Source organism: Elephas maximus, chromosome 6 (assembly GCF_024166365.1).
Source record: "Elephas maximus indicus isolate mEleMax1 chromosome 6, mEleMax1 primary haplotype, whole genome shotgun sequence".
In the NCBI taxonomy this organism is placed as follows: domain Eukaryota; kingdom Metazoa; phylum Chordata; class Mammalia; order Proboscidea; family Elephantidae; genus Elephas; species Elephas maximus.
Window position 1 is genome coordinate 142,599,843 of NC_064824.1, and position 19,825 is coordinate 142,619,667.

Below are 19,825 nucleotides of genomic sequence, written 5' to 3' on the forward strand. Positions count from 1 at the left end.
CTGGAGGATCTGTCCCTGAGTGGGCTGGGGGCAGCAGTCCTGGCTGGCAGCAACCTTCCCTACCAGAAGGTGGAGGAAATGCTGGCCGGCAAGGCCTTTGGCTGACAGACGGCTCAGATCCCAGAGGCCAGAGCCTGGGGGTAGATGGGGACGGAACACCCAAGTCTCAAGCGCCCTGGACACACAGGAGAAACCCCTCCTCATTAAGCCTTGCACCCCTGCAGAGCTCCATGCTGGGCCCCAAGAGAGATGAGAGGGACCTGAGTGCCCACCTTGGGGCTGGGCCTTGGGTGGGGACCAGTGGACGACAGGGGCCAAGGCCTGGCCAGTGGTGACCTCAGTGTCCTGGTCTTCGGTCAGGAGGCCACAATACTGGCCTCGCCCTGCCCAAACCATTTGGCCTAGGCCAGCCCCTCCCCTCTGTCTTAGTTATCTAGTGCTGCTATAACAGAAATACCACAAAAGTGGATGGTTTTAACAAAGAGAGATTTATTTCTTCACAGTAAAGTAGGCTAAAAGTCCAAATTCAGGGTGTCAGCTCCAGGGGAAGGCTCTCTCTGTCTGCCTTCTCATCAATCTTCCCCCAGACTAGGAGCTTCTCTGCGCAGGGACCCCGGGTCTAAAGGACACACTGTGTTCCTGGTGCTGCTTTCTTGGTGGTATGAGGTCCCCCGTCTCTCTGCTCCCTTCTCTCTTTTATATATCAAGAGATTGCCTCAAAACACAATCCAATCTTGTAGATTGAGTCCTGCCTCACTAACACAACTGCCATCCATCTTCCCTCATTAGCATGATAGAGGTAGGATTTACAACAAACAGGAAAATCACACAATACCAGGAATCATGGCCCAGCCTAACTGATACACACATTCTAGGGGTGGGGGCCTGCAGGACACACAATTCAATCCCTGACACCCTCTCTGGCCTCAGCTTCCACCTCTTTAAAATGGAGAGGGGTAGGGTTGAAGTTATCCCAAGCCTCTTCCAGTCTTTAAAGAGACAGATGCAGTGTGCAGGGATCAAGGCGGGGGTGTAGGAGGACGGGGCCGCAGGGAGGGTGACCTCCTCCGCGTACTCCGCAGCGGTGCCCACTAAAGGCTGGGGGTGGAGGAGGCCTCCAGGAGACTGCCTGGAGGAGGGGGCAGCTGGTGTGGAGAGGGCAGAGCAGCAAGGCTAAAGCAGAGGGCATTCCCGGTGGCTCCGCAGAGGTCCTGCCAGGCGGCCCAGCTGAGCGTGAGTCTGGGTACAGGGCGCCTGTGCTGTCAGGGTCACCCGGCCGGCGTGGGAGCACATGCAGCCCTCACGTGCTCCCAGGGTGGCCCGACCGTTTGTGTGTATGTATGTGGCAGGCCCTTTGCTAGCTGCCAGGGTGGCCCATGTGAGTAAGCATGTGCATCGGGCCCCTTGAGTGCTCCCATGGTGGCCCGCGTGTGTGTGTTTCTGTGTGTGTGTCTCTGTGTGTGTGTGTGTGTATGTGGAGGGGCCCCTTGCATTCTCCCATGGTGGCTAATGGGTGTGTGTGTGTGTCTATGTGTGTATATGTGTGTGCGGCAGGCCCTGGGTACACGTGTGGCTCTCCCTGGCATGACAGTGTGAACACGCTCCTATGGGGTCTGAGCACAGCGTTGGGAGGCCAGATCCCGGGAATGGACTGTTTGTGTTTTACGGCCCACGTGCATCTTCCTGAGATGACGGTGCAGAAACCAGTGGACTGGGGAGGAGGAAGCCTCACACCACAGCTGGAGACCAGCTGGCTTTGCTCTTGCAAGCTGTTTTCTAGAGCCTATGCTCTCTGCTTAGCAAAGATGCTGGTTTTTTAGACCCATGGGTGCAGGTACCCGGCACCCCCACTCCCCCCAGAAATTCCCCGGGCAGCCCCAGTCTGGGCCAGTGCTCAGGCAGGCGGGGAGCCCCGTCACCCACGTTCTCACTAACGTCATTTGTTCGTGCAGCCTTAAGAAGGAGTTTGCGGTGCAGGGCCTCCAGAGGACAGCTTCCTTGGCCCCTAGGCGGTACCTGCAGGGCACTGCAGGAGGAGTCCACGGCTCAGCCCAGGGGACTCCAGGAGCAGCGACACCCAGGCTGCACTGCAGGTCGGTGCCACCACTGGGCAAAGGGGCCGTGAGGAGGGGGGCTCTGAGGGGGGCTGAGTAGGGGAGGCTTTGAGGGGGTCTCAGAGTGGGAGTATGTGATGGGGTCTCCAAGTGGGGCGGAGGCTGTGAGGGATCTCAGAGTGCGGAGGGCTGTGTGAGGAATTTCAGAGTGGGGCAGCCATGATGGGGTCTCAGAGTGGGATGGGGGGCTGTGGTGGGGTCTCAGATTGGGATGGGGAGCTGTAAGGTGGTCTCAGAGTAGAATTGGGGCTGTGATGGGGTCTCGGAGTAGGATGGGGGGCTGTGAGGGGTCTCGGAGTAGGATGGGGGGCTGTGAGGGGTCTCAGAGTGGGGGAGGCCATGATGGGGCCTCAGAGTGGGATGGGGGGCTGTGAGGGTTTCTTAGAGTGGGATGGGGGCTATGAGAGGGTCTCAGAGTGGAATTGGGGCTGTGAGGGGGTCTCAGAGTGGAATTGGGGCAGTGACAGGATCTCAGAGTGAGGTGAGGGCCGTGATGGGGACTCAGAGTGGAACTGAGGCTGTGAGAGGGTCTCAGAGTGGGGGATGTGAGGGGGTCTCAGAGTGGGATGGAGGGCTGTGAGGGGGTCTCAGAGTGGAATTGGGGCTGTAATGGGGTCTCAGAGTAGGGTAGGGGCTGTGATGGGGACTCAGAGTGGAATTGGGGCTGTGAGGGGGTCTCAGAGTGGGGTGGGGGCTGTGATGGGGGCTCAGAGCCTTGGAGGAAGCATCTTGATGGAGGAGCCCCTGAGTAGGTGACAGTCTGGATGGGGGGCTCCTTCATGAGAATGGGGGTGTCAAGCATGGGCAGCAGGTGGGGGTAACTTGGGGAGTCCCCTCGGGTACTGGGCCCCACCTCCTCCAAGACTGTGAAACGTAATTGTGATGTGACTCCACTGGGATGGGAGAGCATGGCCGAGGCCTCCTCCATCAAGGCGGGGACTCTTCTGTGAACCTTCTGTTGGGCTTACACGCAAATCCCTGTCCTGGAGGGGGCACTGTGGGTGGAGGCCTTGCGGTCTTCAGCAACTCTGGGCCCCCAGGCTTTAGCTAGTGGGTGGTCCTCAGGCCAAATTCAGGGGTCTGGGGGCCAGCAAGCCCTCAGACAGCAGAGGGGCAGGGAGGGGGTCCATGCATGTGGCGGAAGCCACCCTGACCATAGGTGTCTCCCCTAAAGGCTCTTTTAATGCGGGAGGCATTCGCCCTTTTTCACGTGAACGTCTATTATTGTGAGTGAGCCGAGCATCTGTTGACGCCTGTAATGAGCCGTTCACATCTCCTCTTCTGAGAACTGGCTGCCCATCTGCTATCGCTTGGCACCTTGCCCAGCCTCCAGAGGAAGTGTCTCAGAAGGCCGGTAGTGGTTCCTCAGAGGGGTGAGAGGGTGGACATGAGAACTCTCCAGCACGGTGTCTCTCAGAGGGGCCTGAGGCCCACCTGCCTCAGCATATCTGGGGCACTGGTTTGATGTGTCACTTCCTGGGCCCACCCCAGACAGGCTGACTGAAACTAGTCAGAGCTGGAAACCCACCGCCCTGGGGGACCAGTTACCTGTTCCCATTGAGTCGGCTCTGATCCACGGCGGCTCCACGTGTGTCGGAGTAGAACTGAGCTCCACAGGGTTTTCAATGGCGGCGTTCTGAGGTAGATCCCCAGGTCTGTCTTCCGAGTACCACTGGGGACTCAAACCTCCAACCTTTTGGTTAGCAGCCAAGTGCAGTAACTGTTTATACCACCTCTCTTAGTCATCTAGTGCTGCTATAACAGAAAAACCGCACGTGGATGTCTTTAACAAACAGAAATTTATTCTTGCACAGTCTAGAAAGCTAGAAGTCCGAATTCAGGGCTCAGGCCCCAGGGGTAGGTTTCTCTTTGTGTTAGCTCTGGGGGAACCTCCTTTTCATTAATTTTCCCCGGTCAAGATGCTTCTCAGCACAGGGACCCCGGGTTCAAAGGATGCACTATGCTCCCGGTGCTACGTTCTTGGTGGTACCAGACCCCCATGTCTCTCTGCTCCTCTCTTACTATATCTGAAGAGACTGGCTTAAGACACTACCTCATCTTGTAGATTGAGCCCTGCTTCACTAACATAACTGCCACTAATCCCATCTCATTAACATCATGCAGATAGGATTTACAACATACAGGAAAATCACAGCAGATCACAAAATGGTAGACAGTCACACAATACTGGGAATTGATACACATATTTTTGGATGACACAATTCAATCCATGACACCACCTAACCAAGAGGTTGGTGGTCTGAGTCCCCCCAGAGGCGCCTTGGAACAAAGTCCTGGTGATCTACATCTGGAAAACCAGCCATTAAAAACCCCATGGAGCACAGTTCTGCTCTGGCACACGTGGGGTCCCCCTGGGGGTGGGGAGAGTCCCCCACAGAGAGAGATGTCTCTTTCAGTGGGAGACCTGTCCTCTCCTGCCCCAAATCCAGCTGCTGGGTGTTGACCATTTAACGAAGGCAGGGATGGGATGAGCACCAAGCAGAGTCAGCTCTTGGGCTGCTGTCTCTTTCCACCAGATTTCTTCTGCTTGAGGTCACCACCAGAGAGCAGGACCTTGAGAGTTCTGTTAGGCAATCTCATGCCCCGGCAGTGGGGAGCCCCGGTGGGTTCTCGAGCAGGGGAGTGACCACCTGGAAGAAGGGCACTCTGGACAGGAGGGCAGGGTGAGGGGGACTTAGTGCAGAGGGGCTCCCGGGCAGGGGCCCACCTTTGCAGTGAGAGGGTGGCTTTGTGGGGAAGGGCAGCTCTGGTGGCAGCGAGGTGGGGAAGCTGGCAGTTGGAGGGCTGTGGAGGAAGGCAGCCTCCTCAGGAGCGAGGCCTGGCATGGGGCCAGCAGCTAGCTTCCAGTCAGAGAAAGCCTTTTGGAGAAAGGGGAAGGAGGCCGGGTAGGCAGAGGAGCAGTTAGGGACAGTGAGAAACCCTCAGAGGGGCAGGAACCTGTGGCTGGAGCCGTACCCTGAGGCCCACCCCACTGCCAGGAAGGGGTCCCAGAGGGGCTTCTGGAAGCAGCTGCAGCAGAGGTGAGAGAGGCACATTGCCTAGGGAAGGCTGCCCTGGAGAAGGGGATCAGGAGCTTCCAGAGTGAGTGGCCATCCCAGGGTGGACGAGGGGCTCAGGGTGTGGTTGGGGTGGGCCTGGGAGGGGCAGGGCAGGTGCCATCCACATGGGCATGCTGGCTTAGGTGAGGTGGCCTTGCTCACAGGTGGGGAGACCAGAGCCTGAATGTGTCTGCCTGTCTGTGTGGCGGGGGGTGGGGGGGCAGCCCTCATCCACACCTCAGGCCACCATGCCCTGACTGGCCTCTCTCCGCCCATGTGACAGGGTTTCTGATTCCATATCCCAGGATGCCACAGGTGGGAGGGGCGTTGAAGCCATCGACCCTTCAGCATCCCCTCAGGACCCTCTCGGGACTCCTTGAAGTCCCCCAGAACCTCCTCTGGACCCATCAGGACCCCTCAGAACCTCTCAGGACTAACTCAGCAGCCCCTCAAGACCCCTTCAAGGTCCCCTGAACCCTTAGGACCCATCAGGAGCCCTCAGGGTCCTCTCACAACCCCCTCAATACACCCTCAAGGTCCCCTCATGATGCTCTCAGGACCCCCTCACAACTTCCTCAAGATCCCCACAGGACCCCCTCAGGACCAACTCAGGACTCATCAGAACCCTCTCAGAAACCCCTCAAGACCCCCTCATAGCTCTTTTAGGACCTTCTCAGGATCCCCTCACAACTCCCTCAGGACCTTCTCAGGACCCCCTCAGCAACCACTTAGCACTCCCTGAAAGCTCCCCCAGCATCCCCTCAGGACTCCCTCAGGACCCCCTCAGCACCCTCAAGAACCCTGTTGGGGACCCAGTATGCTCTGGCCCCCAGTGGAGGCGTCTTCCCCCTGCCAACCATCCCTCTTGTCTGGCCACAGCTCCTTCCAGGGCTGGGACTGGACAGAGGCGTGAACAGGACTATGGAGACTTTCTGTGAGGTCTCAGCTTGGCCAGATGCTCTGTTAGGTGCTGCTGGGCTCCAGGGAGGCCAGGCCATGTGGGAGGTGCTTCCCAGGTTGTCAGCTCTGCTCTGAGGGTGTTGGCAAATGGAGGAGTGGGGCTGAGGGGCTGGGCACTGGCCCCACCATTTCAGGGCTCCCCAGCGCTATGTTCCGGATACGTTGCCACAGCCTATCGGGCCCTCAGTGTGCGCTGACCAGTCACAGATGGTGTGAGGGTCCCAGAGCCTGAGAAGGGTCCAGGGCACTGGCCACCTGACCAGAGGATGGCAGGACTCCAGTGCCCCAGACACAGTGCCAAGGTCCTGGGAAGGGGGCAGGGGAGTGACCACAGGGCTGTGAGTCCTCTGGTCCATTAAGCTCTGGGACAAGCCCAGCATGGGGTGGAGGCCAGAAACCAAGGACAGACAGGCACGGTGGCCTCCATGTCCTCCCTGATATTCCAAGCCGGGCTCCTTTCTTCTGCCCTTTGTTGTATTTCATTGAATCGATCATTTTAAATGGGAAATGTCAGCGCATGTGTGTGATTCAGTAGGTACCAAAAGGTGGACCGTGAAACCATGCCTCCCGGTCCCGTCCCTCTTCTGGGGTGGCCCCTGCCCCATCTCCACTCTTGTCCTCATCTGCACCCCTCTTGATTGGCCAGCTTTGCTGAATGAAGGCATGAATGACTGAATAGGTGAGTGAATAGTGTAGGGTCTCAGAGATCACTCGGAGGGAACAGGCAAAAAGGAGCCCCACAGTTGGACAAGGGGTCTCAGCTGAGACAGAGGTGGTAACTGTCAGGGCTGGAGGACGGGAAGGCTTCCAGAAGGGGGACTAAGGTGGTTCTGAAGGACTGTGTGGGGCAGGGGTGTGGTGAGCGGGGGAGTCGAGGATAGGTCGTGGCCAGGAGGCAGACAAGCCCACAGACCAGGGCAGGGCCCTCTCACCAGGGGACTCTGCTCCCCTCCCGCTCCCCACCACCCCAACCCAGACCTTTCTGTTCCTCGAGGTGGCCGATGGCTGCTGCCCTGCCCTGCCCTGTCCCCTGCATCCCACACTCTGATGGAGGAAGTCCTTGGCCTTCCCTGCTGCCCCAAAGCACTTCTGTTGCCCAGTCCCCTCATGCTGCCACTGGGTGCCTGGGGCCCCCCAGGTGAGGGCTCAGGTTTCAGGGAAAGCCCCTGCTCTGGTGCCAGCAAGCAGGCTGGAGCGGGGCTGAGGGAGGGACACCCCAGCTGCACGAGGCCAATCTGTGCCTGCAGGAATCCTGGCCAAAGGAGCCAGCCTTGCCTCTGAGTCCCATAGGCAGCCACGAGCCACCTCATCTGCCCCGTAACTGACCTGGCTTTGCCTCTGTGACCTCTTCCACAGCCCCCGCTCATTTCTTTATTTCATTAAACTTTTTTTTTTACTTGTGTTAAACCTCACATGAAGTAAGATGCACCACTAGTGGTGTTCAGTGGATTCACAGTGCTGGGCCACCACCAGCGCTATCTAATTCCAGAATCTTTACCACCCCAAAAGAAAACTCATACTGAGCCTTCTCTCCCCGCTTCTCCTCCCTAAGCCTCTGAACAAACCAAACGATTTGCCGTCGTTGAGTTGACTCCGGCTCCTGGCGACCCCACGTGTGTCAGAGCAGCACTGTGCTCCATAGACCGGTTGCTGTCGAGTCGATTCCAACTCAAATCGAACCTCTAGGACAGAGTAGAACTGCCCATACCGTTCCCAAGCAATGGCTGGTGAATTCAAACTGCTGACCTTTTGGTTAGCAGCCAAGTTCTTAACCACTGGGCCACCAGGGCTCCGTGTTCCATAGGGTTTTCAATTTCTGGTTCTTCAGAAGCAGATCACCAGGTCTTTCTTCTGAGGTGCCGCTGGGCGAATTTGAACCTGCAACCTTTTGGTTAGCAGCTGAGCACTTAAGCGTTTGGCCCCCGGCCCTAACAACTTCGAATCTGCCTCTGTCTCTGGGTTTGCCTGTTGGGGACATTCCTTGTAAGTGGGATCGTACAATATTTGTCCTTTTACGTCTGGCATTTTTCATGAGCATCACGCCTTCCAGATTTTTCCACGTCATAGCGTGCCAGGACTTTATTCCCTGTTACAGCCAAATAGCCTTCCACCGTGTGGATGGACTGCGTTCACTGAAGGACACTGGAGCTATTTCCCCGTCTCGGCCGTTGTGAATTATAAGCTCTTTATTATGGAAGCTTTCAAATACATAGGAAAGTAGTGAGCCTTGTGTCCCCCAGCTCCACAAGGGCCCACTCCGGCCACCCAGTTTCACCTAAACCCCCTCTGCCCCCTGGAGTCCCAGAAGGGCTGCCATCTAGCCACCAGCCCTTCAGTGAGCAGCATTTCTGGAGACCCAGGCTTTGTGAAAACAGGGTCACAGTTCGCTTATCGCGCCAGGAAATCATGATGAATCGTCTCACATCGGCCCCCTTCCTGCTCAGTCTTCCTGCCGCAGCAGCCTCTCCTGGGGGCTGGTGTATCTGGACCCCAAGAGGTCCATGGAGTGCATGGTGGGCGCGCTCCTAGTCCCTTAAGTGGGTCCCTTGTGATGCGTTTGGGGAGGAAGCAGGGTGGCCGTGTGACCTCTCCTGCAGAGGGGTCTGTACTCACCCAGCTCCGAGGCAGGACCTGGGGTGCCTTCAACAGCCCCTTAACCCAGGATGGGCCTGAGTGAGACAAAGGTGGGGGCTGGAGGAGGAAGGAAAGCTGGGGAGGGGGCGTGGACCAGGCAAGGGGAGGGGCACCTTCGAGGCTGTCCAGGAGGGGAGGCCTGGAAAATAACCCCAGCTGCACGCTGGCACCTGGGTGGGAGGAGGGCAGGGGGCAGGGGGCAGCGGGCAGGAAGGGTTCTGAAGGGCAGAGTGCGCCCCCAGAGGCTGGTGGAGGCAAGTCAGGAAACGGGGAGCAGGGGCGTGAGCTCAGAGGCTCCCTCTTTCTCCGTCTTCCCCCGTTCCCGTGGGGACAGGCCAGGTGTCTACACGAAGGGAAGCCTCCTGTGTGCAGGGCCAGAGAAGCAGGCCTGCAGTGGGGGATTCCGGGGAGGCGGAACCTGGGATGAGGCTGGGGCAGGGGTAGGCGTGGGTGGGGTTGGAGGCTGTTTGTATCTGATGAGGCCCTTTTTCCTGTCAAGTGGGAGGGGACCTGCCTGCCATTGTGGGTCACCCAGAGGCAGTGGGTGGAGAGTGGGGCCAGACCCCAGCCCGTGTCCCCCATATCCCACGCCCTGCTGGCTGCAGCACCCAGACAGGACAGGACGGTGACGGCAGGGGCAGGGCACCAGTCCACCCTGGGCCGAGTGGGAACAGACGGAGGAGTGTTTCCCAGGACTGGTTTCTTCCCAGAGGAGAACAGAAAGTGCTGAGGCAACAGAAGTGACCTGAGAGGCGGGCGGTGGGTTTCCGGACCCTCCTCACAACCTCTTTTCTCAGCGGGCAGCCTTCCCAGGCTGAGCCCTGGGGCCCAGGACCCTGTCTGTCCACGGGTGTGGATGCGGATACGCTGGCCAGGGCCACCGGCTCCTGGGGCCTCTGGGACCAGGGTGAGGGAGGGAGGCCGAACCTGGGGCACAGACTGTAGGGGGCGCCGAAATCCCCAGTCAGCAAGAGAAACAATACTTTAATGCAGTATGTTGGTGAATCCAAATCGATGCAAAAAAACCGGGATGAAAACAAAAGGTGGGCATTTCCAGTAAGTCAGGAGCCGCATCCCTGATCTTTCCCTTTGCCTCAGGCCCTAATACAGGCTTGGGGGTGGTGCATGGAAGCGCCTTTCCCCACTGCCTGTCATCACTCCGCCCGCTAGTGGTACAGTCAACTCACTGGGCAGTGAGGGGGTCTCAGAGTGAAGGGAGGCCTGTGCGGGGGTCTCTGAGCGGAGTGGGGGCTCTGAGGGGGTCTCAGAGTGAGGGGAGGGCTATGAGGGGTATCAGAGTAACATGGGGGCTGTGATGTGGTGTCAGAGTGGGGGGATGTGAGGGGATCTCAGAGTGGGATGAGGACTGTGAGGGGGTCTCATAGCAAGGTGGGGCTGTGAGGAGGTCTGTGTTAGTCATCTGGTGCCGCTATAACAGAAATACCACAAGTGGATGGCTTTAGCAAAGAGAAGTTTATTCTGTCACAGTCCTGTAGGCTTGAAGTCTGAATTCAGGGTGCCGGCTCCAGGGGCAGACTCCTCTTGCTGTCAGCTGTGGGGGAAGGTCCTTGTCATCAGTCTTCCCTTGGTCTGGGAGCATCTCAGCCCAGGAGCCTCAGGTCCAAAGGACGCTCTCTGCTCCCAGCACTGCCTTCGTGGTGGTAGGAGGTCCCTATGTCTCTGTGCTCAGTTCTCTCTTTTATATCTCAGAAGAGATTGGGTTAAGACACTAATCTTGTAGACCTCATCAGTATAATTGCTGCTAATCCACCTTATTACATCACAGCAGTAGGATTTACAACATGTAGGGAAATCACATAAGGAGATAAAATGGCAGACAGAGAATCATACGAGGGAACCAGGACCTCACCAAGGCGGCAGGTATTCTGGGGACACAATTCAATCCATGACAAGGTCTCAGGGTAGTGGGCTATGATGTGGTCTCGGATTGGGTGGAGGGTTGTATGAGGGGGTCTCAGAATGGGGGGGTGGCTGTGAGGGGGTCTCAGTGGGGTGAGGGCTACAATGAGTCTCAGAGTGGAACTGGGGCTGAGGGGGCCTCAGAGAGGGGTTCTCAGAGTGAAACTGGGGCTGTGAGAGGGTCTCTGAGTGAAATTGGGGCTATGAGGGGGTCTTAGAGTGGAGTGGGGGCTGTGATGGGGGGCTTAGAGCCTTGAAAGAACCGTCTTGATGGAGGAGCCCCTGGGTGGGTAACAGTCTGGATGGGGGGATCCTTCATGAGAATGGGGGTGTCAAGCATGGGCAGCAGGTAGAGGTAACTCAGGGCGTCTTCTCAGGAACTGGGCCCCACCTCCTCCAAGACTGTGAAATGTAATTGTGGTGTGACACCACTGGGACGGGAGAGCATGGCCGAAGCTACCCCCATCGAGGCGGGCACTGTTCTGTGAACCTTCTGTTGGAGAGGGGTGCTGTGGGTAGAGGCCTTGCAGTCTTCAGCAACTCCGGGTTCCCAGGCCTCAGCCAGTGGGTGGTCCTGAGGTCAGACTCAGAGATCTGGGGGTTGACAAGCTCTCTGATGACGGAGGGACAGGGAGGGGGGGCCGTGAGCACGGTGGGGGCCCCCTGACCCCGTGTGTCCCCTGACGGCTCTTTGGGGAAGTAGACGTTTGCGGACACATCTCACTGCAGCATCAGAAGGTGCTCTCGTGGATGTGTGGAAGTACACTTATTTCGGAATTAGAGGAGGAAGCGGGGGGCCAGCCGTCTGCCCACAACAGCCGCCTGGCCCCAGCAGCAGATGCAGAGCTGAGGGCACTAGTCCCCCAACCCTGGGCCCTGGAGCCTGGAGTTTTCCAACTGCCGTGGGTGTCCTGGGACTCAGGTCCCTGCAGTGGGGGTGGGGGCAAGGAGGGCACATGCTGGCTGCAGTGGTTCTCGGGGGCCCCCACACCATCAGGGCTGGGCCCTGGGGTTTTGCACCCCAAAGGGCAGCAAAGGGGCCCCACAGCAGAGCATCCCCAAACTCTCACGTGTGCCTTAAGACTCTTGAGAAGTTTTGCTTTCTTCTCCAGTATTCACTGTTTGCTTTATTATACGTAGCACATTTAAAAAAGAATGCCAGTTATATTTTGTATTTTGCCCCCATGAGATGCTTGGGGTGTGTGGCCATGATCCAGCCCTTCTGCAACCACTGGGGGCCATGGGCATCAGAGCATCAGGGGTGGAGGCCAGGTCAGGGAGTCCAACGCCCTCACCTCCCTGCTCAGCAGCGCCCCCACAAGGCCCTGCCCCCCTCCCAGGTTATCAGGGCTGAGAGCAGTGCAGGCCAGCCCTGGGCCCCACTTAGGTGGGGGACGACGGGGTGCTCCATGTTGCTGGTGGCAGGGAGACCCCCTCTTCTGCACAGCCCTGCTTGCGTCGTGCAAGTCTGCTGGTCTAGGTGCTGCCTGGCTCGGCCAGGCCCCTGGCACTGCTGGCTCCCCTCTAGTGGTTCTTCCTGTCAGTGGGTTCTGTACCGGCTCCGGGGGCTCTGGGCTTGTGTGAGGACATGCAGAGACCGCGGTGGCATTGCACTGGAGCGGGGGGCGGGGCAGGCAGGGCAGACTGGCCAGGGCCTCCAGATCGGTGGGTTCCAGCAGGTTCGGGGGAGGCCTGCAGTCAGTGGGCCTGGGACCCAGAGCTGTAAAACTCGTGGCGTGGTGGAACCTCTGCCCTCCTCTAACTTCATGAGAGTGGGGGGAGCAGGGGGTGAGGGGAATCACCACGAGCAGAAGCCTAAATCTGATTCCTGTGAGGCGGAGGTCAGACACACCTCCTCTCCCCAACTTTTTTACCGATTCTGGCACCAGCCATCCCTCTCAGGGAACTCTCTACTTCTCTGCAGGGTTCAGTAATTTGTTGTAGTGGCCACGCAGCACTCACAGACCATAGATTTATAATAGAGTTTATTAGGGAAGTAATAGGTTACAATTCAGGTTAAGGAGCACTCAGGATACAGTTCTTCCATCAGGACAGCCTCTTCTCAGCTGTGCCCCCAGGCAGGCCTCTCTCTGGCCGTCCGCCCCTTAGCCCCTTGGCTTGGCCTCTGCTCTGCTCAGGCAAGTGTTACAAAGCTTTTTAGCTCTGCCGCAAAGTGCCCGGAGACACCCCACTCTGCCAGGAGCCCTTGGCTCAAAGGCGCTCAGCTCTCTCACTCCCCGGGTGGGCACACCCACTGTAGCTGCCTTGCACTGGTCTCCTGGTTCTGCTGCTGCTGTTTCTCTGCCACTCTTGCTGCCACTTCCCACAGTATGCAGTGTTACAGCTCTCTTGCTGTCTTCTGGGTCTAGAAGGTTCTCAGCGCAGGGATCCCAGGTCCAAAGGATGCGCTCCACTCCCATCTGTTCTTTTTTGGTGGTAGGGAGGTCCCACCCTACTCCATCCACCTCTGGGATGGCTCGTTTTAAGCCTAGCGGGATGGTAAACTGACCAATCCCTTCATTAGGGTTCCATGTACCTTCTTTGCATGGCCCCACCCCCCACAAGAGTGCCATGCACCTTATTTGCATTATTAGCAGACTGTCCAATCCCTTTGGTGGGCCACAAGCGCCTCATTTGCATATTCCCACCTAGTCATTTGGTGGGAGTTCCAAGACCATGGCAAGAAAGGCCATATAAAAGTAATCTGTCGCCCTGCAAGAGCCACTGTGGACTGAGCACTCCCTACCCCCTACTCCACACCAAACAGGTCCTGGCCAGTGCCTACCGGGACAGGGGCCACTACCCCATCCCTCCCGACCCCTCTATTCAGCCCCTACCTCCCATACCTCACCCTCTGGCCAGAGGAAAAAACTCCCCCAACTGAGACCAGAGTACTGGTGTCCTGGGGGGCAGTGTGCAGGGACAGGGGCCACGCTGGCTCCCTGTCCACCCTCAGTGATGCTGTGTGTATGACCAGCTTCCTCCCACAATGGAGACACTGAGGTTTGCCGGCTGGTAGGGGATGGAGCAGGGTGAATGCTGAGGCCGAATCCTGGATGTCCCACCAACCAACCCCCCAGGGCCTTGGCTGTCATGCCCACTAGGCTGAGCAGAGGGCATACAGGGGGCTGGCAGGGTCAGCAGAGGGTATGCTCCTGACCTTGGGGCAGGGCCAGTGCAGCTCCAGAGCCAGGACAGCTCTGAGGGGCTGACAGCCCTCACGGCTCCAAGCCAGCCCAAGGGGCCGTCCTCAGGGCTCTGACCACAGCCAGCTCTGTCCTGTCCTAAGCCCAAGGAGTGGGCTCCCTGCCCTGATTCCAGGATGTGGGACATGGGTCGGGGCCTCAGGACAGAGCAACGGCTGCTGGAAGGGAGAAGAAAGGGGGAGGGGGGCAGGAAGGGGAAGGCCAGAGTTTCAGAGACCTCTAAGGAGTTGTCCCAGCCTCACCCCTGCTGTCCTGGACCTCTACTGTGGGAATGGTGGATGGAGAGATGGGGCCTCCCCACCAGGGATGCATGGGTGGGTCAATGCAGAGCCCCTGCAGCCAGGGACGGGGTGGTCAGGGGGAAGCTGGGGACCTGGACTCTGTCCTGGGCCACTGCTGAGAGCTGGGTGCGGTGGCTGCCTTCGGGCTCCCCATCCAGAGAGCTGCTAGTGCCCCTGGGAGTTTTAGAGACAGGACAGTATGCTGGGCTGGGACAGGAGGTGGGCAGCAGCAGCTACGGCAGTAGTGACAGCTCAGTGGTGGCAGCTCTTAGTGGCAGCTCTTCTTTTCTGCCCGACAGCAAGCAGGTCCACTCTGGGCCCACCCCCGTGTGGCCTTGGGTGCCTGGCGTGTCCAAGCGCCTGTTCCCCCACTGGTCCAGCAAGCAGAGGCTGGGCCCGAGCGTGTTTTCTGTGGGAAGGGAGGTTCTGGGCTGTGACAATGGGGTGGGGACGCCTGCCAGCTGACCCCTCCTCCTCCCCGCAGCCCAGAGCCATGAACGAATCCTGCAACAACAGCCAGCAGTCCTCGCCGCCCTGGGTCGCCCACCTGTCCTCGGCCTACGCGGCTTTGCTGCTGCTGCTGGGCCTGCTGCTCAACGGCCTGGCGCTCTGGGTGCTGTGCTGCCGCTTGCCGCGGTGGACGGAGACACGAGTCTACATGGTCAACCTGGCGGCTGCCGACCTGTGCCTGCTGTGTGCCCTGCCCTTTATGCTGCTCAACCTGCGGTACCGGGAGTCTGACACGCTGTTCTGCCAGCTCTCCCAGGGCATCTACCTGGTCAACAGGTACATGAGTGTCAGCCTGATCATGGCCATCGCCGTGGACCGCTACCTGGCTGTGCGGCACCCCCTGCGCGCCCGAGGGCTGCGCTCGCCAAGCCGGGCTGCGGCTGTGTGCGCACTGCTCTGGGTGCTGGTGGGAAGCTCCCTGGCGGCCCGCTGGACCCTGAGTGTGCAAGAGGGTGGCTTCTGCTTCTCCACCAACACCCGGCACCACATTGACAGTGTGGTCTTCTCACTGCTGGGGTTCTACCTGCCACTGATCGTGCTGGTTTTCTGCTCCCTGCAGGTGGTGGCCGGCCTGGCCCAGAGGCCACTAGCCGACTCGGCCCAGGCGGAGGCCACCCGGAAGGCCGCTCGCATGGTCTGGGCGAACCTGGCAGTGTTTGTGGTCTGCTTCTTGCCGCTGCACGTAGTGCTGACGGTGTACTACGCCATAGGCCCGCACAGCTGTGCCTGGCGCCAAGTGTTTATGTACTCTCTCTACTTCACCTCCAGGCTCTCGGATGCCAACTGCTGCCTGGATGCCATCTGCTACTACTACATGGCCAAAGAGTTCCAGGAGGCCCGCTCTTTGGCCCTTGGGGCCAAGGCCCACAGGAGCCAAGAGTCTGTGGGTGTGGTCCTCACCTAGGGGGTTACCGCAGGCCGGGACTCTGGGAGATGCTGCTGGGGGAACCTGTGGCCAGCTGCTGGGGGGCCCAGAATCTCTGGGGCGCCCAGGTGGCAGCAGCCCGATCCTTGGGATGAGAGAGGGATGGGGATGAGGGCAAGACGACTGAAGCCTGAACCGGCCAACCCCAGGGCCTTGGAGGTGCACACCTGGACACCCTGGCTGGGAACACCTGGACACCCCACCTGGATACACCTGGACACCCTGGCTGGGTACACCTGGAGTGGGTGGGAGTTGGTGGTTGGCTTACTGCCAGCACCCCACTGGGGGTGCAGATTGAAGCTCTGCACAAAAAGTGCTGAGACGAGGCTTCCCGAGGGGGAAGGGAGGAAGCCAGTGGCTGGGAGGAACAAAGGCTGTGTCCCCAGAGGCCTCAAGGGCTCTCATTTTGGGACCTCACTGTGCCCTTACACCTGCTCCCACCCCTGGCCCATCCCCCACACATGGGGAGGGCTGGGGGTCTACAGCTCCCAAAGGACACACAGCCTGCCCCTCCCCATGTAGGGCTGTGCAGGTGCTTTGGTGGGTCGGGGGGCAAGGGGATCATGCAGGGCAGCAGCAGCATGAGCCCCAGCCCCTGCGGTCCCACCCTCACCCAGGCTACCTGCCCTTTCATAGCAGCACCCCAGATCTTTCCAGGGCTGGAAGACCAATCAGGGACCAAGTCAGGAAACTATAGCCAATGTCCAGGGCTGGAATCCCTGCCTGGCGTGGCTCCTGTCCTAGGGCCCGGCCCACATCCTCCGCTCCCCACCACTAACCCCCTACTCTCTCCCACCCACCACCCTGCAGCAACCTAGGGGGCCTTGGCATACCCGCCTGAGACTGCTGTCCAGCCCCCTTGTGGCTTGGGAGGCCCTGAACAGCTGTGGTGTCCAGCCCTCCACCCATCTATGAGTTCATCAGCTATCCTAGAGCACACCGCCTGGCTTGGGGATCAGGACTGGTGCACCCTGCCCACCAGGGCACCCAGCCTCCAACCCCAACCCTGCCTCAGGCCACCAAGTCTTTTGTTATCCTACCCAGAGACCCTGAGCAGCACAGGGCTGGCGGGGCCACACTCTCGTCCTATGGAAGAGCTGAGCACCCAAAGTGTATGGGGCAGTGTCTGGGGGAGCCCAGCAAATGCAGGTGTGAGCAGCCAGCGGGGCACAGCGGCCCCCTCCATCTGGCCACACATCCCCATTCCAGCGCCCCGGCACTTCTGCAGCCCAGGCTGAAGCTGAGCTACCTGCACAAGGGGGAGCCATCTGCCGTTTCTGGGGAGCATTCAGGGCTCGTGGCTGCAAAGGACAGACCTCGTACAGGGCGGCCCCTGGCATGGCCTAGAAACGAGCCTCTCTCACCAGAAGGTCAGGGTTGGTGTGGAATTTTAACCAGGTGCAGTGGCATTGATTCTGACTCCTGGTGCCCCCTGTGTGTCAGAGTACAACTGTGCTCCACAGGGTTTTTAGCAGCTGATTTTTAAGAAGCAGATTGCTGGGCCTTTCTTCCAAGGCACCCCTGGGTGATCTCAAACCTCCAACCTTTGGGTTAGCAGCCACGTGCATAAACCATTTGCGCCACCCAGGGACTCCCAGTGTAGAATTTAGGTGGCACGTGATTTTTAGACACAACGTAGAAGGTCATTGCTTTAGGCTCCAGCATTGCTGTTGGGAAGTCCCTTGTCCTTTTGATTCCTAACTTTGTACTTTATCTGTTTGTTTTTTTGTGCTCTGGATCCTTTTAGGATATTTTCTTTAGAGCACTAAAGTTTCACAGTGAGGTACCTCGGTATGGGTTTTTACTCAGCTATGGTATTGGAGGCCTGGTGGCTCAGTAGTTAAAGTGTTCCCCGCTAACTAAAAGGTCAGCCGTTTGAACCCATCAGCTGCTCCTCGGGAGAAAGGTATGGCAGTCTGCTCCCCTAAAGATTTACAGCCTTGGAAACCCTCTGGGGCAGTTCTCCTCTGTCCTATAGGGTCACTATGGGTCGGAATCCATCCGACAGCAGTGGGTTCGGTTTTTTTGGTTACGGTACTGGGAACATGGTGGCTTCTTTCCGTCGAAGGACTGGGGTCCTTCAGTTCTAAAGAATGGACTGGTTTCCACCTTCAGGAATCTCCTGCCCCCCTTCACCAAGAGATGACTCCTGTGGGTCAGAGGTTGGAGCTCTTGGACTGACTTCTCTCTTTCTTAGTTTTTATATCCTGCTATCCCTCTAAATTATTTCAGATTTTTTTTGAGGTGAAATTCACGTAACAAAAAACTGGCCATTTTAGAGCGTACAGTTCACTGGCATTTAGTCCATTGGCAACCACCACCTCTCGGAGTTCTAAAAGGGTTCCCTCACCCCCAGATAAAACCCACCAAGCAGTCACGTCCGCTCACCCCCCAGCCCCTGGCAACCACCAGGCTGCGCTCTGTCTCTATGGACTTAACCTGTTGTACACATTTCATACGAGTGGCATCATACAACATGTAGCCTCTTGCAGTGGCGTCACTAGGGTTGGTGTCACCGAGTCTGGTAACTCAGAGTGTCACCCCCCATGGGCCTGCTCTCGGTCCAGGCTGCACAGGATCCTTCGTGATGTTTTTTGTCCTGTTACTCCTAAGTCATAATTCCTGTGTAGCACTCCTTCTTTTCCTTTAATGACTACTTCAGTCTCAAAAACATTATCTGATATAGGTTCACAAATGCTCATCACCACAGTGTTATAACTGAAACAACAGAAAATTTGACAAAATCAGTGGCTGTAACGACACGGGCAGCAACAAATATAAGGGCGTGCGATTTTACTGGGAGCAGATGAGACTACGCCGTGGAAAGCATCACGGTGTCTGGGTAACGACCGCAGCTCTGGCCGCGGGGCATTGGCAGGGTCCACAAGGAAATCAGCAGAGCGTTTTAGCCTGGTAGGTATATTGATATTCCTAAGCTGAGCTTACAAAAATACTTTGATTGTTATAACTACCAGGATATTTTCATAAAAAGTAATAAATTTCTGCGGAAACCCTGCACAGCAGTTGTATAGACAGTCGTCTTGGTGTCACCCCCTCCACTCCGCACGCCCCGGTGACGTCACTGGCCTTGTGTCTGACTGATCTCACTTAGGGGAACGTTTCCAAGCTTCATCCAGTCTGCGGCATGACTCAGAACTTCGTCCTCTTTACGGCTGAATAACAATATCCCATAATATCCCATTGTGTGTCATATTTATTCATTCGTCTGTTGATGGACGCTTGGGTTTTTCTGCCTTTTGGTGTGAACAGTGCTGCAGTAAATATTGGTGCACAAGTATCTGTTTGCATCCCTGCTTCCAAGTCATTTGGGTGTATACATAGGAGTGGGGTTGCTGGGTCATTTGGTAAAAAGAGGAAGACCCTCGGTGAGATGGACTGACACAGTGGCTGCAACAGTGGGCTCAAGCATAACGATCGTGAGGATGGCGCGGGACCAGACGGTGTTTTGTTCTGTTGTGCACAGAGTCGCTATGAGTCGGAACCGATTCAACGGCACCTAACAACGACAACGTGGTGATTCTATCTTAACTTCATGAGGAGCCGCCAAACCATTTTCCATAGTGGCTGTGCCATCTTACACCGCCACCAGCAATGTCAGAGGGTTCCAGTTTCTCCACTTTCTTGGCAACACTTGTTACTTTCTGGCCTTGGATAGTGGCCATCCTAGTGGGGGTGAAGTGGTGTCTCGTTGTGGTTTTGATCTGCATTTCCCTAATGACTAGTGGTGTGAAGCACCTTTTCACGTGCTTCTTGTCCATTTCTATTTCTTCTTGGGGGAAATATCTTTTCAAGCCCTTTGCCCATTTTTAAATTGGGTTGTTTATATTTTTATTGTTGAGTTTTGAGTTCTTTATGTGTTCTGAATACTAGACCCTTACCAGATATGATTTGTAAATACATTCTCCCAATCGGTAGACTGTCTTTTTACCTTCTTGATAACGTAACTCTGATGCACATTTTTAATTTTGGTGAAAGTCAGTGTTTTTTTCTTTTGTTGCTTGTGTGTTTGGTTTCCTACCTAAGACTCCACAGTCAGATCCAAATTCCTTTGAATTTTTAGTCTACCCGCTAGGGAATCTCCTCTATTTTATAGCCATTTTACAGAGTTTTTATGTCAATTATTACTCAGGAGCCCCTCCTTGGCTTTTGAGCATTACCTTTACAAATAGCATCCTGTTCTCACTCCAGGGACACA

General features: G+C 57.2%; 1 protein-coding gene across 4 annotated transcripts in view; it reads left to right on the plus strand.

Annotated features, from left to right (window-relative positions):
* The window catches only part of LOC126078279 (G-protein coupled receptor 35-like), a 40,528-nt gene extending 21,112 nt beyond the window's left edge, over positions 1–19,416 (plus strand). For 2 of the 4 annotated variants that reach the window (XM_049888620.1, XM_049888621.1), the window contains exon 2: positions 14,659–19,416. In XM_049888620.1, coding sequence (XP_049744577.1) covers positions 14,668–15,588 — 921 coding nt within the window. In that variant the 5' untranslated portion in view covers positions 14,659–14,667 and the 3' untranslated portion in view covers positions 15,589–19,416. Of the gene's footprint in view, positions 1–2,011; positions 2,094–3,611; positions 5,156–14,658 lie in introns of those variants that run through there. The other 2 variants (XM_049888619.1, XM_049888622.1) reach the window with 2 other exon arrangements.
* The last annotated feature ends 409 nt before the right edge of the window (positions 19,417–19,825 follow it).